General features: G+C 43.9%; 1 protein-coding gene across 1 annotated transcript in view; it reads right to left on the reverse strand.

Moving 5' to 3' along the window:
* Positions 1-12,236: 12,236 nt before the first annotated feature.
* The window catches only part of BBOX1 (gamma-butyrobetaine hydroxylase 1), a 161,048-nt gene continuing 147,148 nt past the window's right edge, over positions 12,237-26,136 (reverse strand). Inside the window, exons 6-8 of the mRNA XM_082270766.1 lie at positions 24,414-24,610; positions 20,001-20,167; positions 12,237-12,456 (exon numbers count right to left, since the gene is read on the reverse strand). Coding sequence (XP_082126892.1) covers positions 12,296-12,456; positions 20,001-20,167; positions 24,414-24,610 — 525 coding nt within the window. The 3' untranslated portion in view covers positions 12,237-12,295. The remainder of the gene's footprint in view (positions 12,457-20,000; positions 20,168-24,413; positions 24,611-26,136) is intronic.

A 26,136-nucleotide genomic window follows, 5' to 3' on the forward strand; every position in this document is an offset into this window, starting at 1 on the left:
GAGTGATACATTTAAATGTAAAGCTAAGAACTGGATGGAGAAAAACACATATAATCTGCCAGGTAGCCCAGCTCCATTGCATGTGTAGTCAGGTGCTTGGCTAGAGACAGGAGGCGTTTTGGGACACTGTGCTATGGTGGTTTCTGTGTCTCCACTGGACTTCAGTCTGAATGAGTTAACACTACCTCCCCTTTACCCACTAGGGGGAGCTGACAAGCATAAGGCGCTCAAGAGACTTTAATGTTGACAGACGTGAACAATGGGAGATGTGGTTTGAGTAAGGGAACTCTGCTATAACATGATTTACCATAATCTGGATTGGGGAGAGACTGAGAGAGAAAGACTGTTGTGAGGAGGAAAATGGGCTTAATCTTTCCAGGCTGCATACCAAGCAACTTGGTACAAAGTTGGAGACAAAGGTGTGCACATGACTACTCATGTATGCACATCATTCTGCCATAAGTCTGCAGCCTTAATCAGAGAATCTGGCTCTGTTAACCAGGGTACTGAGGACCAGAGTCTCCCCAGACAAACCAGGAAGCAAGCTGACACCTGAACAGCATGGCCGATGCAGCTGTAACACTGGGACCGGTGAGACAGAATTGCTGCTATTGATCTATTGCTGCTAGCAGAGACTGAGCACATAGGGACTGACCATCTAACTAGTAGCAATATTTACTGCATGCAGACTTTACTGGGACTGTATTCATGTGCACCACCATTAACATTGGGCCTCAGCGCTAGCCGGCTGAGGTACTAGCGCTAAGGATTGCTCACCAAATAGCTGCCTCACAGGAACTATGCATATTGTCCATAGTAAGAGGTACCTCTCTAGTACTCTGTAGTCATTCATATATATGGTGCGCTCTAAAGTGGCTATTGCCTACTGTTTACAGAGGTAATGTGGCAATATTGAATAATATTGCTCTTACTGTTTTCCAATGCCTCTGCTTATTGCTTATTTTGTGGAATATTGGGTTTACCCTAATTTAGCTTCAATTAACTCCATTCTGTGCTCCTATAGCCTAGTAAACCTTTTGTCTAGTGAACTGTGATTTACCTAATTCAATAATTTACTTACTGATGTATGTGGATACTGCTATTTACTTTAACACGAAACAATATATTGGGGTGATTTACCACTAAACAGACTGTTTTTTGATACTGAACCCCAGTTGTGTGCAGGGTATCTATCTTTGTGTTCCCAATAGCAGTGAAGTATCTATTTGCCAGGGGGGTCAAGGTTGTTCGCTGCGTCAAGGCAAAAGAACACAAAACCTAATCTACCAAGTGGCTCCTGTTGGTGTGGCACTACATTTGTATCCAGACTTGAGTTCATATTTACCCCTTTTGCTGCCACGTCATATGTCACACTAGCCTGAAAAGTTTTCAGATCTGAAAAGCTGACTGTCAGATGGAAGTGATTGGGCAGCTATACTCTCCTTCCCCTTCCCCCTGGGTACCATTGGGTAGAGGGGAGGGAGACAAACTCCCATACCCAATCAAAACCCAGGAACAATGTGTAATATTTACAGGGCCACGGAAAAAGCTAATGGAGTGTGGTCTGTGCTCTATTAGCTTCAGTGGAGAACAAGTAAGACAGCAGGGGTTTAAAATACCCCCATTGTCTCAATGAAGAGAGCCTTTCAATAAAAAGTATAATTTTTGTCCCATGTGTGATAAAAAAAACAAAGCTTAGCCAAAAAAAAGTTAAACCCAAGCCCTTAAACCACCTCCAAAAAAGTTTGAGCCCTCCCCTCACATACAAGCATGTATGAACGTAAACACACGCTTGGGGGGTGCCTACTCAATAAAAACATTGATTGCGCTACACATGTTACATACTGTCGCACGCACTTGAGTGAGAGGAATAATTCCAGGGCCATTATTTAGGGTTAATTCCAAAGTGATGCCTGTTTGGGCTTTTACAATGTCACCTAATGAACATTTTGGTTACCAAAGTTTGTTGCCATTTCACAAGCACATGCAGTCTTAAGACTTGACATGTCTGGTATCTATTTACTCAGTACAATCTCATATTTTATGTTTTAGGAAAAGTTGGGAAGTATAATTTTTGTTTTACTTTTGTGACCTAAAATTCATTTTTGTGTATTTTTTTTACAGAAATTTTGCGCTTAACAAACCTTTTCGCTAATATCATGTGACAAAAAATTGTAACTACCACTATCTTATTCTCCGGCGTGTCCGCTTTCAGAAATAAAACATGTAGTGGGGGTTTTAACAAATTTTCAGGCTTTAAAATTTTTCTTTTAAACATGTGCCTAAAAAAATGCACAGCAGCTTTGGCAGTGAAAAACCTAAGCCTACTTTCACACTGATGAGCAGCGAAAACACGGTAACAGCAATTTTACAGTGTTTTTTATGCATTTTCACACGACACGAGACTAAAAACTGCATCAAAAACGCACTTTTGATGTATTCTTTTTTTTTTTTTTGCTTTGTTGCTGCATTTTTAATGCATTTCAAAGGGGAGGTGCATTTTTTTTTTTTTTAGCACACCAAACATGCACCACATCTGTTCAAGTAAAGGTACCCCATGTGTAAGGCAGGGACCCAATTCTCAGTGCCTAGCATGGCCCAGAAGAACCCACCCCGAGGGTAGGCCTCTCATATGACCCACACTTGTTTTCCAACGAGGAGGGAAACATAGAGGACATGACAACCACCCATCACCTTACCTCTACCTACATGTTTTGTAAAAGACAATTTGCAAGTGGGAATCCTTTTTGTAATAAAGAAAAATGAAAGCATTTTCCCTGACTTATTTCTAGCTATTATGAAATAGGTGAGCACTGCAGATACCCAAGAGAAAGTATTTTAAGCAAAGTTCATTATAGCCAAATTACTTTGACTTCAGTCAGGTTTCACAAGGCAGACTTAAATTAAATATCTGTGCGGACACTTTATGGCTTTCAGATGCCCCAGATGAATAAGTAATCTGGTTATGTCAATGTTTAACACAGGCCATTACATGTAAGCTAATGCCTATAACCTGCCAGCAGTGAGTAATTGCTGCCACCCAGTGTCCAAAGTCTATAATAGCAGGCAAAGTGTTACTCTGTAACCAGTGGGCATGTGCCCATTCTCTGTACTGGTATCAAAGAGAAAGGAAATGTGCTTGTGTGTTAGAGCAATGAATGAAATCAATCAGCTGCTAATGCCATTCAGGGAACACTACAACTGCATCCAAAAGCTAAGCTAAACTCCAGGTAGGTATATAGCCAGTGGTGTATTTAGGTTTTGTGCTGCCCTAGGCCTCACTAAACTTGTGCACCCCTAATAGAAATAACATGCAGGTAGCAATGTGACCGCTTTATGGGGGTGCCAGACTGATTTGCCTCCTGGACCCTGCCCTCCGGCCCAATTCGCCCCATAAGACTGGCACTATACTAAAAGTGTAGCGCAAGCCGGCGGGGCCCTTTTTGTGCGGGAGCTGGGAGGAGACTGTTTTTTTTGCTGCCCCCCTGCAAAGTGCTGCCCTAGGCCTGCGCTTGTCGGCCTAGGCCAAGATACAGCACTGTATATAGCCATAGCGCTCAATTGTCCCTGATTTTGAGGGACTGTCCCTGATTTGGAACAAAGTCCCTCTTCCCTTCTCATTTGTCCCTCATTTTGGTCTGATCTATATAGTTGCACATAAAATGCATATTTGTCTTTGAAAAAGTGTTTCTCAGTCTAAACGTATCAAACAATTTCTCAATTGATGCATTTGTAAATTTCAGAAGCCAGTATAAAGGAATAGTAGTGGTAAAAAAAAAAATCATTAGTGGGTTTTTTTTCCTTAGATCTATTTATTAGGTTTAACATCACAAACAGACATAACACTTGGAGACAAGACATTCACAGTGAAGAACTCTCGCAGGGGTCAGGAGGTATAACACGTCAAATAACATAATATTTGTTAGGAAGGATACAGCACTAGAACACCCTGCCTGGATCCCTTGGGTATTATAGCAGAACCATAACAGGAACTGAGATGGCACTATGGTTATTGGGTACCTTAGTAGTGTTACATGTAAATATGACACATCACACCATGGGCATATCAGAAGCTATAGAGGGCTCCGCCAGCCTTTTGACCATATCCTGTCATATCTTTTTGGGGCAGCCTTGGTTGACATAGGTATCCTTGTAGAACGGTAGACTATTATTGACCAGTTGCTTCCAGAAGGTAAAAGATGGGGGGGGGGGGGGGCAGGTTTCTTTCAAACTAGGCCAATAGCTTTCCTAGCGTAAAATAGGAGCAGGTTCATTAAGGTATGCCCGATCACTGTAGGCAATAGATGTTCAACCAGACCCAACACACAAATGGACATCAAGGGTGGCAGAGAGGTGGAATTAACCAGATTTATGACAGATAGTACTTCTTCCCAAAACTTAGCAATCACTAGGCAGGTCCAAAAAAATATGTGTAACATCTCCAAGGACTCCCCAACATCTTCAGCACTCGGGGGGAGAGCTGGGATTTATTTTATGCAATCTGTAAGGGTGTGAAATATGCCCAATGGACCAGTTTAAATTGGATTAAACAATCTCTTAATGAAACTAGGGATCAAATGTGAAAATCCCATATCAAACTACAATTGTACTGATCTTCAACCAAAACTGAAACATAAACTAATAATAAAAATAAAAGTGTAATTTAAGTTAGGCCTTTGCATTAAGGTTGACTGCAATCCCAATTGACATAAAAACATCATGCTTAAACAGTGCTAAATAAATACATGCGGTGATCAATTAAAATGAAAATAAAATTAGAATAGAATTAAAAAATATAAAAATAGTCCACAACAGTGTAGTTTATAATAACTGTGAAAAATATCCCGGTCACCAGTCTTCTTTTTTAATCATAAATGCTCAATCCTTCTCCCTTTTTGGGTGTTCCAAAATAACAAATCCGTGTTTCACCACAAACGTGCTCCCCCTTCAGTTTAATTCTCACCTTCAGCAATGGAACCTTGCAATTAGGCTTGGTCAGAAAACACCTTTAGCCTCTCCTAGGCTCAAGCAAAAGTTGGCAATAAGCTGTCAATTATTGCTATTTTTATGTCACCCCACTCTGCTTGTTGATATCCAGGCACCATAGGTAAAAAAGCTCAATAGTGCTTATACCTTTTAAAAACAATCACTTTTTTAAAAAAACAAATGCTAGGTATCCAGCGCACCAGTCTATACACATATAAGACTCCTTACTGATGGTCTTGTTTGTATGCATAAGCCACTAGCACACACTTCAGGCTCCTGACTCCACAGAGCTGCCGGGTTTCATCATTGTCTTTGCCCCTCCCCTACGCGTGTCGACACAGGGTCACGTGTCTTTCTCAGTCTGTTGCTGCTCCTTAACTGTCCAGTCATAGGCTTTCGTGCACTGGGTCTGGGACGCGTACGCGCTTCCACTGTAATTGGACACAGCGGGAGCCAATCAGCAGGTCAGGTGGACCCGATGTTCCCTGGCACCCAGCGATCGTTCTCAGGAGAGGCAGAATGGCGGTCTACCTATGTAAACCTCTGTGAGAGGGGAAGATGGAGATCCTGTGTTTCTGCTAAGCAGGAACAGGGATCTCTGTCTTACCCAGTGGCGGCTGGTGCTCAAAATTTTTTTTTGGGGGGGGGGGGCGCAAACAGAAAAATGTAATAGGCATTGCTTTGCGGGAAAAAACGCTGTAAAAAATTGCATGACTTTGAGGTCGCAAAAGTATGAAAGGGGCCTTCAGAAATTAAGGTATATTGTGCCCCCTTTCAATGCAGAGAGACCAGCGTGCCCCCTTTCAATGCAGAGACCAGCGTGCCCCCTTTCAATGCACAGTGACCAGCGTGCCCCCTATTAATGCACAGTGACCAGCGTGCCCCCTTTCAATGCATAGTGACCAGCATGCCCCCTTTCAATGCAGTGACCAGTGTACATGCCCCCTTCAATGCAGTGACCAGCGTACATGCCCCCTTCAATGCAGTGACCAGTGTACATGCCCTCTTCAATGCAGAGATCAGCGAACATGCCCCCAATGCACAGACCAGCATACATGCCCCCTTCAATGCAGTGACCAGCATACCATTCCCCCAATGTAGAGATCAGCGTACATGCCCCCAATACAGTGACCAGCGTACATGCCCCCAATGCAGTGACCAGCATACATGCCCCCAATGTAGTGACCAGCATACATGCCCCAATGTAGTGACCAGCATACATGCCCCCAGTGCAGTGACCAGCATACATGCCCCCAATGTAGTGACCAGCATACATGCCCTCAATGCAGTGACCAGCATACATGCCCCCAATGCAGAGATCAGCTGCGTGCCCCCAATGTAGTGACCAGCATACATGCCCCCAATGTAGTGACCAGCATAAATGCCCCCAATGTAGTGACCAGCATACATGCCCCCAATGTAGTGACCAGCATACATGCCCCCAATGCAGAGATCAGCGTGCGTGCCCCCAATGTAGTGACCAGCATACATGCCCCCAATGCAGAGATCAGCATGCGTGCCCCCTTACTTACCTGGAGCATCAGCGGCGGCGATCGGCTTCTCCTCAGTTCGCCGAACGGCGGCTTCTCCTCGGTCCCGGCAGCGCGTGTCCTCCAGTCCTTCCGCTCTGGCCTCCTCAGCCAATGGCATGGGGTTTGCCTTGCGGCCAATCATGGGGTTTGCTCTGCGCCCTGGGTCCACCCTTTGCATCGCCCTATTAGAGCCTCTGGCTCTAATCAGGTGATGCAAAAAAAAAATCCCCATTGAACTCCATGGGTCCGGTGCCCCTGCATGCAGATTAGGGGGCCGGACGCATTGGATGGGGGGGGCGGCGCCCCTGCGCCCCTAATGGACCGGCCGACACTGGTCTAACCCCAGTCAAAGCATCCCCCACAAAGCTAGAAAGCACTCCCTAAGAGCACATTTAACCCTTTGATTGCCTCTGATGTTAACCCCTTCCCTGCCAGTGTCATTAGTACATTGACATTGCATTTTTTTTAGCACTGATCACTGTATTGGTGTCACTGGTCCCCAAAAAGTGTCACTAAGTGTCAGATTCTTTCCGCCGCAATGTCGCAGTCCCACTAAAAATCACTGATTGCTGCCATTACTAGTAAAAACAATAAAGAAAATAAAAATTCCATAAATATATCCCATAGTTTGTAGATTACATAACTTTTGCGCAAGCTAATTAATATACTCTTATTGGGATTTTTTTTGTTTACCAAAATATATAACAGAATACATATTGGCCTAAATTGATGAATAAATTTGATTTTTTACATTTTTTATTGCGTATCATTTACAGCATAAAGTAAAAAATTTAAATTGTCGATCTTTTTTCGTTTATAGCGCAAAAAAGTGAAAACCAGGGAGGTGATCAAATACCACTAAAAGAAAGCTCTATTTGTGGGGAAAAAGGAACATCAATTTTAATTGGGTACAGCTTCCCACAACCGCGCAATTTGCAGTTAAAGTAACGCAGTGCCGTATTGCAAAATAGCCTGGTCATTAAGGGGGGTAAACCTTCCGGGGCTGAAGAGGTTAAACCTGTTAATGTAGTTGCAAACATCATTTATAATATTTTTATGTCTGTAGCTTTTATTAAAATAATAACTAAGAATTGTATTTGAAGATCCATGTTTAGGCACTCCCAGTTGTGCTCCTGCATGGTCACTCTGTCACATGGGCTTTAGATGGAGGCTGCAAGGGACTGTTAGAACACAAAGATTATAGGTCTACTTTTTTCCATGGAAAGGAAAGTCACAATGAAAAATGCTATGCAACCTTTCAACCTTTGCTAAAGTGCATATTGACAGGAGGCGGCAGGAGACCACAGAAGATCAGCAGCACTGAGATGCAACACAGGTGAAAACAATTATTTTATTTCAAGTGATTGTAAAGTCTGTTTTACATGTTATACTTACCTGCTCTGTGCAATGGTTTTGCACAGCAACCTCGATACTCCTTTTCTTAGGTCTCTGGCTGGAGTTCCTGGCTCCTCCCCCGCTGAGTGTCCCCATAGCAAGCCACTTGCTATGGGGGCACTCGTGCGTGCTCACTCCTGAGCCTCGTTCTGTGTCCATAAGACACACAGAACGGGGCTTGGCCCCGCCCCCTGCTCCCTTGTCACTGGCTGTGATTAACAGCAGCAGGAGCCAATGGCTTCTGCTGCTGTTTCTGAGCCAATGAGGAGGGAGAGAGCCGAGAGAGCCTCCGCTCTCATGCACATCGGTGGACTGAGATCAGGCTGAGGAACGCTTTTAGGGGGGCTGCAGGGGGAGCTGCATGCTGAAGGTTTTCGACCTTACTGCACAGAATGCAGTAAGATAAAAAAAAAAAAACTTCTGTCTTTACAAGCACTTTAAAGAATATGTTAGTTGTCTATAATAGTGATTTAGCAAACCACGTTTCATTCAGCAAAGCAAAGTTTACACGTGGAGCAGATTATGCTGCCTTTCTGAAAAGCAATCCAGTTTGGGTATCTTTCAAAGCTGTTTGGCTGGCACTGAGGAGGTGATATACTACCTTCTCACTGCTTCTTTTAACCCTGTTAATGATGCACAACTACTGTACAACGCAACCACACACATTGAAGGTGATTGCAGGGCAATGGCGAAGTAGCCACATTGACCTGAATGGGTTTGTGCTCAGTAATGGTACTGTCCCCCCAACAAACAGAGGGGATAATTCCTGCCACAGGTGTACCATATACAACGCCATCTGCCTGCCTTTGAAGCTTAAGGGGGGCAGTTTCAGTGGTACAATCACAGCCCAACTGCCTCTTTTTACCACCCCTAACTGCAAATGTAAACAAGCCTTAGGCTCCATTCACACCTATGCATGTTGCTTTTGAGCATTTCTGCATTGTTTTTTTGCCGCTTTTTTTACCGCGATTTTGCCACGATTTGCGTTTTGTGTTTTTTATACTTTTTTATTTAGGCGAATTTGTTGTTGGGCAGATTTAAAAACACAAATCGGAGCAAAATCACGGTAAAAACACACTACGTGCTTTTCTGCTACTTCTCCATTAAAGTCTACTGAACCAAAAAAAGCAAAAAACAGTGTTTTGCATTTAAAAATGTATTGATGTGAACGTGTTCCAAAGGAACTCATGTTAAAAATACTGTCCTGCATTTCTACAAAAAAACAAAAAGTAGGAAAAAACGCATTGGTTTGAATGGAGCCTTAGGGTTCACATGCATTTTAAGTTTGTTGCAAACCATCTCTACTGTCTCATTCCACCACCAAACACCATCTTGTAAAAAACATTGTCTTACTCTATTCACCTCCCATTTACCTGGTATATTATATGCTTGGAGGTACTTTAGCATCTTATCAAGAGAAATAACCATTATAGTCTGTAATGCCTGCTTGCTTTTACCAGTAATTGTTTATCAGCTGTAACAGCATGCATTGTTACTGTAATGCAGATCTTTATTTTTACCACAAGATGGCAGTGTTCAGAAACTCTGTTCATCATAAGCTTCTATACAAGAGTGCAGGATCGCTGGGACTTGTATACTGGAAACAGAACTTTTCATTGCAGTCTAGCTGAGAGCAAGCTACACAGCTCTGCAATTGCCTGGTGTGGGAGCAGATAAAAGGAAAAGCCCGGAAACAGGAGGGGGAGAGAGAGACTTGGTTGCTGGAAGGATGTGTGTAGGAGAGCTGTGTGGAGCCATGTGGGCCCAGACCTGACTCAGTTGAGCCAAGAAGCCATGAGTGTCATTGGAAAGTATCCTGAGGAGACATCCTGGTAGAGATCTGTGTGCAGTTGGATCTGGTCATCATCATCATTACAGCTACATCTGCAAAGGACAAAGGGGGCCCCTCAGCAGGATGATCATCGCTGCGCTCTGCTTTGCACAAGGACCAGGTGAGAGGGTTCCAAAACCACTTAACATTACCCTTATTGCCAGGGTGTTTGCTGTTTCAAGTTACTTCAAGTTTAAAGACACTTTACAGTACAGGCCTCTGCAATCAGCACATGTCATCTATTGCTGCAGTCTACCATTCTTATCTGTTCCTACAAGTACTGCCTGCAGGTCATCTGAGTTAACCCTATCACTCCCTGCTAGTCAGAACTCTGCATCAACCCTAAATCAAGTTCAAGCCACCCAAGGAAGGAATTAGCCACTTAAGTTCAACTTCTCCATTTAAAGGAACATTCTCCCCCAAGTACATTTTTTTCCTATCATTCAAATATTTTTGACGTGATCTTCCACACCAACTTTATCTATTAAAGGGGAACTCTGTTGACTGCTTTACCATCTTTAGAGATTATTCAGTTTACTTTTTGAAGAGACTGCATCCCTCATTGTGCACCAACTTATGGGCCCCAACTAGCCGGCAGATAAATCCAACGTAGTTGAATAGTTTCAGTTGACTGTATGCTTGTCTTGCCATACTATTCTTTAATCTTAATTCAAGTTAATATTTTTTTTTAAAAGTGTGTGCATATTTTTATTTGTGTCTTTGTGACAGCCAGGACACTACCTGGCCAAGGTACTGTGGTGGTGTCAGCAGATATGGTGCTCTGCCCAGGGCTCAGTGAGGAACAGAGGAATCAAATCTTCTAGCAGCTTCTGTGGAGGTAGCACTACACGTCAAGGGTTTTTTTATGCATGAGTTTTACTTTTGTAGCTTTTATTTTCATACCTCACTTTCTGCTATCGGTAGTAATGATCTACCCAGCTACACAGCAGTCCATGCACTTTTAGAATTTGAAAGTGGTGGCTTGCCTATGGTTGGGTAGTACCTCCTCAACCTAGGAATTAGTATTTCTGCAATACTCCTCTAGAGGCCTGTAGGAATGGCTGTTCTTCTGCCTAGCCACACAGATTGAGTTGTCAACCACCAATGATGATTATATTGCATAATAGTGGACCTGCATAGTTGCTTGGTATTTAGCACTCCTGCCTTGCAGCACCAGGTTCCTCGGTTCAAATTCCACCTTGGACATCACTTGCATAAAGTTTGCATGTTGTCCCTTAACTTCTATGGGTTGCCACTGGGAACTCCCAGTTCCTGCCACAATCCACAGACATGCTGGTCAGTTATTTGGCCCCTGTCTAGATTGGCCCTAGTATGCATGTGAGGTAGGGCTACTAGATTGTAAGCTTCTTGAAGCTGTATAAATTGTTGGCACTATACGAATACCTGTAAAAATTAAAATATAATATAAGCCTATAAAAACATCAGCATCAATATAATCATATGCATATATATTTTAACCACTTGAAGATCACCTAATGTGCATATGTTGTGGCTTTCAAGTGGTATAACAAAATGATGCCTGCAGCTAAAGTCCCCGGTAGTGTTTGTTTCAGCAGGTGATTGGCTTTTTTGTAAAAACCATCCTAGCAGCTAAATAGCCACTGGATTGCTTTTACAGGTGGGAGGAGGGGTAGTTTGGCGGCATTCCACGAGAATGCACAATTTTAAAGCATGACATTTAGGTATCTATTTACTTGGCGTAACACCATCTTTTATTTTTTACCAAAAAAATTGGGTATTATATTGTGTTTGTGTGCATTAAAATTCAGTGTATTTTTTTTATTTTGTGTTTGAAAAGCCACTGCGCAAATACCGTATTACATAAAAAAAATTGCAAAACCCACTATTATATTCTCTAGGCCCTCTACTAAAAAATATATAATTTTTGGGGGGTTCTAAGTAGTTTTCTAGCAAAAAATACAGATTTATATATGTAAACAAAAAGTATCAAAAAAGGCCTGGTGTTATATAGTAAACTCCTTGAGGGGCAGGGACTGATGTGAATGTACAATATGTAAGGCTGTTGATGCTATAACAATACCTGTAATAAATAAAATAAATAAACCAAAAAAAAGTATAACCACTGATAAAAATCACATGCATATATATTTTTAAATATATAACTAAGCTAGGCATGTGTTTGTCTCCTGATGTCTAACCAATGATGCCAAGCTACAGGATCAAGTTTGTAAAAAAGAAGAAAAAACAGACCTTCCCTCTTGAGCATGCGCAAACTGAGGACTGAAGGGTAATTCTCCCCTCTGCCCCATGACCCAATCCGGGGCATTGTGCCACAGTGAATACAGCTATAAAAGTTAGCCTCTATGATTGGTAATGTTAATAACTGAGAATTTCAAGTGTAATTCTAAAGGGATATCTAATGACAGAAGACAAATTAGCCAATAACATCTGGCAAATACCATTCTCAGGTAGAACACACCTTTAATGTTTATAATAAAAAATATGATTTGTTATAAACATATTTTATTCACTTTTAATACGTTTTAATTTTAATTCATGTGTATTTAAATCAGTTTGAAGTTTGCAGTTTGGTCTTCAGGGCCCTCAGTCTGGACATAACAACATCCCAATCAAGGTAAGAGCCCTCAAGGTGACGTGAGACATCTGCCCCTGATTGGTAGCTCTTCCTCCCGTGCAGAATCCTCCAGTTGTCAAATGTTACCACTTGACCTAAACCCAGAGAAAAACTGTTAGAGTCTGAAAATGAAAAAACAGCACTGATATTCATTTAAAGAGACCCTGTCACCGGACCATTCCTTAAAAGCAACAATCTTCCAATAAGATTATATGTCCATTTAACTTAACATTGTCTGCATGGTTTTTACTTGTAAAAGCCTCCCTTGTGTAGACATAAAATAAGTCCTAAGTCTGTTGCTGGGTGCCACCATCTTGGATGTGATCATGTCCACAGCTCCATCTGACTCAAAGCTGGCACCCAAATGACACCCTATAACAGCGATGGCAAACCTCGGCACCCCAGATGTTTTGGAATTACATTTCCCATAATGCTAACGCACTCAGCAGTGTACTTGAGCATCAAGGGGAATGTAGTTCCCAAATATCTGGGGTGCCAAGGTTCGCCATCGCTGCTCTATAGCATTCCACTTCACTCTGCATTGACGGCTACATAAAAAAGGTTATGAAAGGAGGTTAGAAAAGGAATAAAAGAGTTAGGTCAGCACAGAGAGTAACTAAACATTCCCAGATAAGGAGAGGGCTATGACATGGTGGAAGGTGAACTGTAATAGATTGTAATAGATAGCTCTTCCTATAATGGTCAAATGCCCTACTAAGTTTAAAGGCACAGTTAGAGTGCATAGAAAATAATTTATGGAAAGGAAAAAACAATGCAAGTAACCATTTAAAAAACATGATTTTTCAGTGATATTACCTGCAATTTAATGACAGGGTCTCTTCAACACCAACTTCATCCAAAATTGGTATATCAGTTTTAGGTAGAAATCAGTGGGCAGTGGCAAAACTGTTATATTTAAATAGCAGCCAAAGACTCCAATGGTGGGATTTCAGGATAGTAGTCCACTCACCCACACCAGGTAATAATAAGTGTGTAAATTCTCTAATAATTATTTATTCTGCATTCCTGAGAACTAAGGATGAGCCAACAGCTTGGTCCACCTAGGTTTGGAGCAAACTTTGGATGTTCTGGTGTTCAGACAAATACTTCAGCCAGTTCCTAGCCTTGTTTGGTGGGAGCAGTGCCCCCAATATAGAAGTGATATTTCTACCACTTTTATATATCACAGCTTCCCACTCTCACTGGTTCCTAAAGAAGCCACAGGTGCCACCCTGTCCTGATTTTTAGGGGGACCTCATGCAATTTTGTTTTTGTGTTGAGTCCTCCTTAAAATCAGTACCAGATCCAAAGGGTCTAGAATGGATTTCTAGAACTTTGCTTAGCTGCTAAAATTATTTTTTTTTAAATGATATAGTATACCAGTCCAGAGTAAAAACACATACAAATGATGGTAGGCAAAATATTACTTCCCAAGATACATTTAACCACTTCAGCTCTGGAAGGTTTACCCCCCCCTCCCCTTCATGGCCAGGTCATTTTTTGCAATAGGGCAATGCGTTATTTTAACTGAAAATTGCACGGTCATGCAACGCTGTACCCAAATAAAATTGATGTCCTTTTTTGCCCCACAAATAGAGCGTTCTTATGGTGGTATTTGATCACCTCTGCGGTTTTTATTTTTTTGCACTATAAACAATATTTTTTACTTTTTGCTATAAAACATATCCAATAAAAAAGTATACAAAATCAAATTTCTTCATCAATTTAGGGCAATATGTATCCTGCTAAATTTTTTTGGTAAAAAAAAAAAATCCCAATAACCAATAAGTGTATATTGATTGTTTTGAGCTAGCGTCTACAAACTATGGGATATTTTTATAGAATTTTAATTTATTTATTTTTTTACAAGTAATGGTGACAATAAGTGACTTATAGCGGGACTCTGATATTGCAGTGGACACAAGTGACACTTTTTTGATGACCAGTGACATTATTATAGGGATCAGTCAGGGGTGTTGCTAGGTGGGAAAAAGACCAGGGGCTTCAGCCCGAAGATAAATTTGATAACCCCCTCCCACATTTTAAAGAAAAGCCCCGCCCAAGCTCCTCCCATATTTAAAAGTAAGTACCGCCCAAGCTCCACCCAATGGCCCCCTCAGTCAAGGGTCAGTCAAGGGGTGGTATGGAGAGGAGTACAGGGGGTGAGAAATTGGGTGGTATGGAGAAGAAAGAAGTAAAGGGGGTCAGTCATGTGGTGGTATGGAGAGGAGTACAGGAGGTCAGTCATGGGGTGGTATGGAGAGGAGTACAGGAGGTCAGTCATGGGGTGGTATGAAGAGGAGAGGAGTACAGGGAGTCAGACATGGGGTGGTATGGAGAGGAGTACAGGGGGTCAGACATGGGGTGGTATGGAGAGGAGTACAGGGGGTCAGACATGGGGTGGTATGGAGAGGAGTACAGGGGGTCAGACATGGGGTGGTATGGAGAGGAGTACAGGAGGTCAGTCATGGGGTGGTATGGAGAGGAGAGGAGTACAGGGGGTCAGACATGGGTTGGTATGGAGAGGAGTACAGGGGGTCAGACATGGGGTGGTATGGAGAGGAGAGGAGTACAGGGGGTCAGTCATGGGGTGGTATGGAGAGGAGTACAGGGGGTCAGACATGGGGTGGTATGAAGAGGAGTACAGGGGGTCAGACATGGGGTGGTATGGAGAGGAGTACAGGGGGTCAGTCATGGGGTGGTATGGAGAGGAGAGGAGTACAGGGGGTCAGACATGGGGTGGTATGGAGAGGAGTACAGGGGGTCAGACATGGGTTGGTATGGAGAGGAGTACATGGGGTCAGACATGGGGTGGTATGGAGAGGAGAGGAGTACAGGGGGTCAGTCATGGGGTGGTATGGAGATGAGAGGAGTACAGGGGGTCAGTCATGGGGTGGTATGGAGAGGAGAGGAGTACAGGGGGTCAGTCATGGGGTGGTATGGAGAGGAGAGGAGTACAGGGGGTCAGACATGGGGTGGTATGAAGAGGAGTACAGGGGGTCAGACATGGGGTGGTATGGAGAGGAGAGGAGTACAGGAGGTCAATCATGGGGTGGTATGGAGAGCTCCTCTCCATACCACCCCATGTCTGACCCCCTGTATTCCTCTTCATACAACCCCATGACTGAACCCCTGTACTTCTCTCCTCTCCATACCACCCCATGACTGACCCCCTGTACTCCGCTCCTCTCCATACCACCCTATATCTGCCCCCCTGTTCTCCTCTCCATATCACCCCATGTCTGACCCCCTGTACTTCTCTGCTCTCCATACCACCCCGTGACTGACCCCCTGTACTCCTCTCCTCTCCATACCACCCCATGTCTGACCCCCTGTACTCCTCTCCATACCACCCCATGTCTGACCCCTGTACTCCTCTCCTCTCCATACCACCCCATGACTGACCCCCTGTACTCCTCTCCATACCACCCCATGTCTGACCCCCTGTACTCCTCTTCATACCACCCCATGTCTGACCCCCTGTACTCCTCTCCATACCACCCCATGACTGACCCCCTGTACTCCTCTCCTCTCCATACCACCCCATGTCTGACCCCCTGTACTCCTCTCCATACCAACCCATGTCTGACCCCCTGTACTCCTCTCCATACCACCCCATGTCTGACCCCCTGTACTCCTCTACTCTCCATACCACCCCATGTCTGACCCCCTGTACTCCTCTCCATACCACCCCATGTCTGACTATTGTCCCATCATTTTTTTTCCCTCCTCTTACATGTTATACGTGGGAACACTCACCTGCCCAACCCAACAGATCCAGCAAGCATTGTCCTGCTGTGATTTGCAGCACCTCTTCCACAGGCCTGTGAATGGAAAGCGAAGCATCCCGGTATATGTGGTGAACACATTTCAAAGTCTTAGAGACGTCATGGTACAGGAGATGGTCAGAGACTGCAGACATGGTACAGGAGATGGTCAGAGACTGCAGACATGGTACAGGAGATGGTCAGAGACTACAGACATGATACAAGAGGTGGTCAAAGACTGCAGACATGATACAAGAGATGGTCAGAGACTGAGGACATGGTTCAGGAGACGGTCAGAGACTGAGGACATTAAACAGAAGATGGCCAGAGACTGAGGACATGTTACAGGAGATGGTCAGAGACTGAGGACATGATACAGGAGATGGTCAGAGACTGAGGACATGATACAGAAGATGGTCAGAGACTGAGGACATTAAACAGAAGATGGCCAGAGACTGAGGACATGTTACAGGAGATGGTCAGAGACTGAGGACATGTTACAGAAGATGGTCAGAGACTGAGGACATGATACAGGAGATGGTCAGAGACTGAGGACATGATACAGGAGATGGTCAGAGACTGAGGACATGTTACAGAAGATGGTCAGAGACTGAGGACATGTTACAGAAGATGGTCAGAGACTAAGGACATGTTACAGGAGATGGTCAGAGACTGAGGACATGATACAGGAGATGGTCAGAGACTGAGGACATGTTACAGAAGATGGTCAGAGACTAAGGACATGATACAGGAGATGGTCAGAGACTGAGGACATGATACAGGAGATGGTCAGAGACTGAGGACATGATACAGGAGATGGTCAGAGACTAAGGACATGATACAGGAGATGGTCAGAGACTGAGGACATGTTACAGAAGATGGTCAGAGACTAAGGACATGATACAGGAGATGGTCAGAGACTGAGGACATGATACAGGAGATGGTCAGAGACTGAGGACATGATACAGGAGATGGTCAGAGACTGAGGACATGATACAGGAGATGGTCAGAGACTAAGGACATGATACAGGAGATGGTCAGAGACTGAGGACATGTTACAGAAGATGGTCAGAGACTGCAGACATGGTTCAGGAGACAGTCAGAGACTGCAGAGATGATACAGGAGATGGTCAGAGACTGAGGACATGATAGAAGATAGAAGAGCACTAGGGGGGCCTGAGAGCACAGGGGAAGCAGAGAGCACTGGAGGAGCTGAAGGGCATGGTGGGGTGGGGGTGGGGGACTGGAGAGTATTAAGAGGGGGTTTGGAAAGCATTGCAGGGGGGTTGGAAGGCGCAGGGGGTGGAGAGCACGGGGGGGGACAGGGAGCATAGGGGGGAGGGAGATGAAAAGCACAGTGGGGAGCTGAAGAGCACCGGGGGAAGGCTAAAGAACAGGGTGCAGTCCAGTGCACTGGGTGGGGGGGTTAAGAGCACTGAGTCGGGGATAAGAGCACTGAGTCGGGGATAAGAGCACTGAGTCGGGGATAAGTGCACTGAGTCGGGGATAAGTGCACTGAGGGTGGGGGGGGGGATAAGAGCACTGAGTCGGGGATAAGAGCACTGAGTCGGGGATAAGAGCACTGAGTCGGGGATAAGTGCACTGAGGGTGGGGGGGGGATAAGAGCACTGAGTGGGGGGGGAATAAGAGCACTGAGGGGGGATTAGAACACTGGAGGGGGGGGGGGTTAAGAGCACTGGTGAGCCAGCAAAAGAAGTTGTATAGGAGGGGGATGGGGCAGCTGCATATAGAGGAATTGATCTTCCCCTATTCTTCCTGCAGGAGGGTTATTCAGCAGCTGCAGAAAGAATAGGGAAAGATGAATTCCTCTATATGCAGCTTCCCCATCCCTCTACTACCCAGCACACACACTTGAGCAATGGGCACTCACCTTCTTCCCGCCGAGGCTCTGCCCCTTCTTCCCGCCGAGGCCCCGCCCCCTTCCCGCCGCGGCTCCGCCCCCGCTAGTCCCCGGACTGAAGGAGCTGCCACTGCCTGCGGTTTACACAGTGCCCTTTACGCCACTGCATCCAGTGATTGGTGGGCGATCTGGGGCAGCCGCAAGGAAGGAGAGTGATTGCCGCTGTCAAGTAGCATTGATTTCGGGTGTGGGCGGGACCGGTATGCGGGGCTCCGCCCCATTGTTCCGTGCATAGAGAAACAGAAGCTGTCTGGGGAGGAAGGTGGGCGTGGCATACCGGCCCCGCCCACACCCGACATCAATGCTGAAACTTGACAGCTGCATTCACTCTCCTTGCGGCTGCCCCGGATTGCCCACCAATCATTGCATGTGCTTTATAAATCTTACACTGCTGAGGAATGTAGCCCGAGTTCTCGGCCAAACCCAGGCTTTGGGACTCGGGGCTAATCATTTTAAAAAAGCAACAGGAGACCCGGGGCTTTTGGGGAGCACACTCGGGGCTATAGCCCAGGTCAGCCCCCCCCTGCCGACGCCACTGGGATCAGTGCTAAAAATATGCACTGTCACTGTACTAATGACACTGGCTGGGAAGGGGTTAACATCAGGGGCAATCAAAGGGCTAAATGTGTGCGTTAAATGTGCTTACTAACTGTGGGGGAAGTGCTTGTACTATGGGAAAGCAAAGATCCGTGTTCCTGCTTTGCAGAAACACAGGATCACTACCTTCCCTACTGATAGAAGGGCAATCTGCCTTGTTTACAAAGCAGGCCGCTATTCTGCTTCTGTCCCGATTGTTCAGCGGGTCCTGGGGGGGGGGGGGGGGTGAGAGAGAGAGAGAGAGGACATAGCTGCTGTGTGTTAGAAGACAATGTATCTAGAGATTCAGAGTGTGAGCGCCATAAAAGTGTCGGATTTAAAGCACCGCACACATGGGCCAGATGCCGGGCAACATCGGCTGGTTCAAAAAAGAATTGGCCGACATTCGGTCCGGCATCTGTCAGATGAGCATGCTGGAAAATCAGCAGCCGATCGACTCCCAATCAGCGATCTCAGCCAATGGGGGGGGGGGGGGGGGCTGTCAGAACACAACAGCTCAGCGGGGGGGGAGAATGCTGTGTTAGAACTGCAGCTACAACTGGAGCTGATAGCTGTTTTTCGTTCATGTATGGAGCTTCAGCCTGAAATGGGGGTCAAGAAGAGGCATGGAAGAGGGAGAGTGGGAGGGGGGCCAAGTCGCTGCACCATGGGCCTCTGGTTTGTACTTGCCCCCTGGGCCGAAAGCTGCCAGTCTGCCCCTGGCTATTACCTTTTGTATCAATTGACTGTCCCTTTTATATTGTAAGCTCTAACGAGCAGGGCCCTCTGATTCGTTTTGTACCAAATTGTATTGTAACTGTATTGTCTGCCTTCATTTTGTTAAGCGATGCGCAAACTATTAGCGCTATATAAATCCTGTATAATAATAATAATAATAACTGTTGATTATGTCAGAAATTCAGAGCTGTCCTGTGTCTTGTGCACAGCTCCTGCAATATCTCATTGAGAAAAATAAGCTCTCCAAGGGCATAGGACTACAGACTACTTAGTGCCTTTGTTTTGAAGATGGGAGAGTGGGTGAGTTTGAGAAGTTCAGCAAAACAAAACTGGGCAGGGCTGACACCAAACAGTCTTCAAAAATGCTGTGTATATCCAGCCTACAACAAAACTTAGGAGTACAATTTTGGCAGATCAACATGCTTTTTTTTTGTACTTGCAGAGTCATTAAATTGATAAAACATGGCAAAATGTACATGTATTGAAAAGAAGTACTGCATATGTTCTGATTTTGCCATGACACAATTTCCCTTTAATTTCATGCAGGAACCAATGTTGTGTTTGACACGAAACTTGCCTGTGTTATAACGAAGAAGTTAAGAACTAATTAGCGAGAGGAGTAAATTATATGACTAACCTGGTTTCATTTTGAAACAGAATGTATTCTCAGGCTTATTCATGAGACTGACAAACTCTTTAAGGGAGGAGTAAAAAGGTTGCACTTTCTCTGCTGGTATGTTGAGTACAGAGTCCCTTGTTGCATTATTAAAATTAATTCTTAGAAGATCACCATTCTGATCCAGCCTGAAAAAAAAATAACTTTTATCAAACAATTGCTTTTCATCTTTAGGCCATCATATGCAGGATAGAGGCAGAATGGGGCAGAATGATAGCAGAACCCTCCTCTCTCAGAGGGAAAATAAACCATGACAAGAAAAGGCATATGTATATAATTATAGGACAGATCCCTTAAAGAGTAATTCCAGTAAAAATTCTAATTAACCAATTTTGGACCGGAAGGATTTGCCCCTTAAGGACCAGGCCATTTTTTGCAATTCAGCACTGCGTCACTTTAGGGGACAATTGCGTGGCCGTGCGATGCTGTACCCTAAAAAAATGTATGCCTTTCCCCCCCTAGAGCTTTCTTTTGATGGTATTTGATCACCTCTGCGAATTTTTTTTTGCGCTATAAACAAAAAAGAGCGGCGATTCTGAAAAAAAAAAAAAAAAACAACAATATTTTTTACTTTCTGCTATATAACATTCCCAATAAAAAAAAAAAAAAATCAAAATTTTTCATCATTTTAGGTCAATTTGTATTTTGCTACATTATTTTGGTAAAAAAAAATCCCAATAAGTGTATATTGATTGCTTTGCACAAAAGTTATCACGTCTACAAACTAGGGGAAAGATTTTTGTCATTTTTATTTTACTGGTAATGGTGGCGATATTCACAGAGCACTGTAAATGAGTGATGCAGCTGGGCCGGCAGTTAAAAAAGATTCCTGCTAGCTGTCAGAGTGGGGGATCGGGGGGGGGGGGGGGGGGAGAGGGCTGTCCGGTTCTTACATAACATGTTACATGGTACACCCTAAATATGGGTGTAACATGTAACTTATTATCAAAGGTGAACGTATCCTTTAAGCTGGCCAAACACTGATTGATATTTGGCCAATTGAATTCAGTAGGGCAGGGGCGTAACTACATTGGTTGCAGGGGTTGCAATTGCAACCGGGCCCCATGCTCCAGGGGCCTGTGCGGCTCCCCTGTACACCTGGATAGGAGGGGCGGCGGGGGCAGCATGTAGAGAAATCACTGTCCTACTTTTTCCTCCTGTAGCTGCAGGAGGAAAATGGAGGAGATCAGTTCCTCTGTATGCTGCCCCTGCCGCCCCTCCTATCCAGTTTACTTATGTTCTGCTGTCTCTGGGCCCCTGTGTGTTCCCCTGGTCCCTCCCCCCCCCCACTGTGCTTTCTCCTCCCCTCTACTGCTGGCTGCTGCAGGGGATGTGTCACATTAGAGAACAGGAAGGGTCGGTAAATATGTAATTTACCAGCTCCTTCCTTTTCTGAATGGACAGAGTCATAGTCAGTGACATTGTAAAAAATATAAAATAAAATGATAAAAAAATAATACAATTAAAATACCAAAAAATAAAAACTACTGACACCAGTGGGTGAACTTCCAGGATCGCAAAGGTCACATTCGCAACCGGGCCCTGGCATTCCACCACTGTGGGGAGGCCCAAAGATGGCAGGAAGGGGGCCCACTGCAGAACTTGTGAAAGGGTCCTGCTGTGGGACCGTAATAAAGGGTCACGCAATGAGAGAGCCCTTCATAGTTTCTTGCACCGGTGCCCTGAAGGTTCTAGTTACGCCTCTGCAGTAGGGAGTGGGCGAATTTGATCAGTATGTGACTGTCCCTCCTTAACAGAAGTCAATTGTTTGATCAACTTCTGTAGAGGGGACATGTTGGAAAACTTTGTTTGGCTGCAGCCACTGATCCGTGTATTCTGTCAGTGTTGATTCCTGTTGTCAATATACAATGTACCAGCAGGCGGGATTCCTACATTCACTTTGTTAAGCAGTGTTGATTGTTAATGTAGACTACTATGGAGGGGACGTGGTAGGCTGTAGAAAATCAGACCACTGTACTCTCTTGGAAGCAGTAGTCTGACTCCTCAGCACGCTGATAACATAGGTCAGCTTAGTCATAGCTCCCAAATGTCCCTGATTTTGAGGGACTGTCCCTGATTTGGAACAAAGTCCCTCTGTCCCTCTTTCCTCCTCATTTGTCCCTCATTTTGGTCTGATCTGTAAAGTTGTATATAAAATGCAATGTTTATCTTTCAAAACGTGTTTCCCATTCTAAATCTTTCATTTGATTTCTAAATTGCTGCATTTGTAAATTTTAAAAGCCAGTATACAGGAATAGTAGTGGTAAAAAAACATTGGGCACTCGGCGATCGTCTATTATAGCGGGAGAAAGGCAGGCGGCTAATGTAAACAAAGCCGCCTGTCATTCTTCCCTGTGTAAGAATGGAGATCATACGGTTCTGCTATGTAGGACCGTTGATCTCTGTTCTTACACCTCAAGCCACATCCAATCACAGTTAGAATCACGCCCCTAGGGACACACTTAACCCCTCCCTCTCAAAAAAAGTTAACCCCTTCACTGCCAGTGTAATTTTTACAGTAACAGTGCATATGTATAGCACTGATTACTGTAGTAATGTCACTGGTAACCCCAAAAGTGTCAAAAATGTCAGTCACGGGTCCGATCTGTCCGCTGCAATATCGCAGTCCTGCAAAAAAAAATCGCAGATCGCCGCCATTACTCGTTAAAAAAAAACAACAAAAATGACAAAAATCTTTCCCTTAGTTAGTAAACACAATAAACTTTTGCGCAAACCAATAAAAATACGCTTTTTGCAATTTCTTGCAGGCTGCAGAAGACGTCACATGACGAAACGCGTACAGCGCCGTCACGTCATTTCCGGTTTCGGTTTTCAGTTGGAACGCATTGCGTTTCGGGACGCCAATACCACACTGTTTACCATATGATCGATTGTGAGTATCCATTTATTGTATACTGCTGAATAAAATATCCCCTACGATATCACACTATCGAGTCTTTCCACTTCCTATGACCCTCCCATCCATATACTTGTGAGTGGCCATACTAGATCCCTCCATGGAGCATCGGATATATTGGAACAGGACCCTATTACTGGACCCCACATTAGGATACCTGCGATACCCCGCGGACCCCACACCATTCTCCCCCAGGAAGGGAACCACTACACAGATTAAAGACCAGCGAGGCATATCTCCAGTACCCGCTCTATACCCCTGTGTGGGGTGGGTACATCTGGTGAGTAGGTTTTTCATCAGTAGCCACTTTGCAGCTCACCAGTCATCCACCTTGGGGGTCACCGTAAGTCACTGCCCACCTATCTCACTGGGTATACTCACCTATTTATGGATTTATTCTAGTATATGAATTGACTGATCATCACTTATTGTCACACTTTGGAAAGAAGTTTCCCGCACATTCATTGCTTTTGCACAATTTTCTGTCCACGAACTTATTTTATATATTAATTAGTACTATCACTTTTTGGTGCACTTTGTATAATACTCCCCTGTATATTTACACATTTATCCGGTTTGTTCAATGTTTTCCCGCACTATTTTAATAATTTTTATCATCACGATTTTTGAGTCATTTTATATTATTCATTGATTGATCTATTTATTGCTGGTTATATATTCATTTTGCTGATTATTTATTTTCATCACTATTGCATATTGTATATATACACACATTTATTTATTTCGGCACATTTTTGCACATTGCACTTCGCCACCTTGTGGCCATTTTCTATAGTCTTTTCTATATACAATTCATCCAATGATATATGTTTACATAAGTATATCTACCTAATTACACTTTATAATATAAGCAGCGCCATCACCTCCATTCTTAAGTGGTTAATGGCCCGTACACACGATCCGAAAATTGGATGAAAAATACCGCTTTCAAAGCGATAGTACGATAATGGGATCATTAGTACAGAGCTTTCGAGAGCTGATCATGGCATTTCATTCAATATGATCCAAAGGGACAAGAACTAAATGTTTTCTCATACAATGCCAGATTGCACGGTTTTCAATTAATTAGTACAATTTTCGTTCGAAAATACAATACATTACAACAAATTACATCTCTTCCTATTTTTTTATTCTGTCATATGAGACATTTCGTAACTTTAGTAAACTCTTCATATTCAATATGTGATTAGCATGCAAAAAAAATGGAAGATCTGTCGTCCGATTTTCAGATCGTGTGTACGGGCCAATAGCAGGTAAAATAGTTCCTGTATATGTATATCATCTGTCTATTTAGCTGTGTAAATTGAGTTAAATTAAATGATATGCTATACAATTACTGTCCAGCGAGAGGCAGTATTTTCCTTTCTCTCAGCGTCTCTTCTTTTGGCTGACAAGCACAAACTACCTCTAAAAGGACTAGGTCTGAATAAGCTTACTCTATTATCCGTTGTTTGGACTGGAGGGAAAAATCACAGTAATCAATTCCAGTGTCTGTAAAGTCGATCTGCGTAGACGTGAGGATTCTGAATGCGTCTGGATTCTGCTCTTTCAGTTTGTTGCACACATGGAACCCGTCTACCATTTCACTCTCACCTCCAGTTTCAGATTGTTTTAAACAGTGAAGAAACTGTACCTGGGAATTGGAAAATGTCACAGTGAAATCACAGGACCCACGCAAACTACTTTACAAAGTTCTCACATGACATTTTATATTATAATACATCACCCATGATATAGTCAAGTCATACAGCAAGAATTAAAGGGGAACTATGGTGCCGATAAACTGAATGTACAAGACATTATTTAGAACCCCTTTTATTTGAAGCTCCGTAAAGATTTCCCCTTTCTTCGTGTCCCAGTGAAACTATAAGTGATGGAAAATCTGCACAGACAGAACAATTTTAAATTTTTTTTTCTTTTTAGTGGTGTGGGGAAAGGTTATAACTCTAGTAATTTTTAACCACTTTAAGACCGGAAGGATTTGCCCCCTTAATGACCAGGCCACTTTTTTCAACTTGGCACTGCGTGACTTTAGCTGACAATTGCGCGGTCATGCGATGCTGTACCCAAACAAAATTGATGTCCTTTTTTTTTTCACAAATGGAGCTTTCTTTTGGTGGTATTTGATCACCTGTGCGATTTTTATTTTTTTCGCTATACACAAAAAAGGGCAACAATTCTGAAAAAAAAAATCAATATTTTTCACATTCTGCTGCATAACACCCCCCCCCCCCCCCAAAAATTGAAATCAAAATTTTTTAACATTTTAGGCCAATTTGTTTTCTGCTACATATTTTTGGTAAAAATAAATCGCAATGAGCGTGTTTTGATTGGTTTGCGCAAAAGTTATCGCGTCTACTAAATACGGAAAGATTTATGTCATTTTTATTTTTTATCTTTTTTTTTACTAGTAATGGTGGTGATCTGTGATTTTTAGAGGGACTGCGACATTGCGGCGGACAGATCAGACCCCTAACTGACATTTTTGACACTTTTGGGGGGACCAGTGACATTACTACAGTAATCAGTGCTAAAAATATGCACTGTTACTGTAATAACGACACTGGCAGAGAAGGGGTTAACAGTTAAATGTGAGCCTAGGGGAGTGATTCTAACTGTGGGGGGGGGGGGGGGGGTTGTGGCTTGTGGAATATAGAAGGATCACAGGGGCTCTATGATCATTCCAGGGAGAAGAACAGTCAGCTATGTTTAGAACAGCTGACCCTTCTTCTCTCTCAGCGGGGAACGATTGCGGGTGTCAGGCGGTAATTGGAGCCGCCTGCCCGCTATATCAGCTTCCCCGCTGATAAGCGGGGGCGGGAGCGCGGTGCGCGCTCGCCCCCTAGCTGCCGGCACGCGACCGACATAGGTCTACGTTGGTTTGCGCAGGAGAGCCAGCCTGCCACAGTAAAAAGGCCGCGGGTGCTCGGCAACAGGTTATAATACATCACCCATGATATCGTCCATTCATACAGCAGGAACTAAAGGTGCTGATAAACTGAATGAACAAGACATTTTTTAAGAACCCCTTCTATTTGGAGCTCCGTAAAGATCTCCCCTTTCTTCGTGTCCCAGTGACCACGGTTTCATCAAACTATAAGTGAGGGAAAATCTGCAACAACAGCACAGACAGAGCAGTTTTTTTTCTTTTTAGTGGTG

This window comes from Pelophylax lessonae, assembly GCF_965119305.1.
Source record: "Pelophylax lessonae genome assembly, chromosome: 10".
Taxonomy (NCBI): domain Eukaryota; kingdom Metazoa; phylum Chordata; class Amphibia; order Anura; family Ranidae; genus Pelophylax; species Pelophylax lessonae.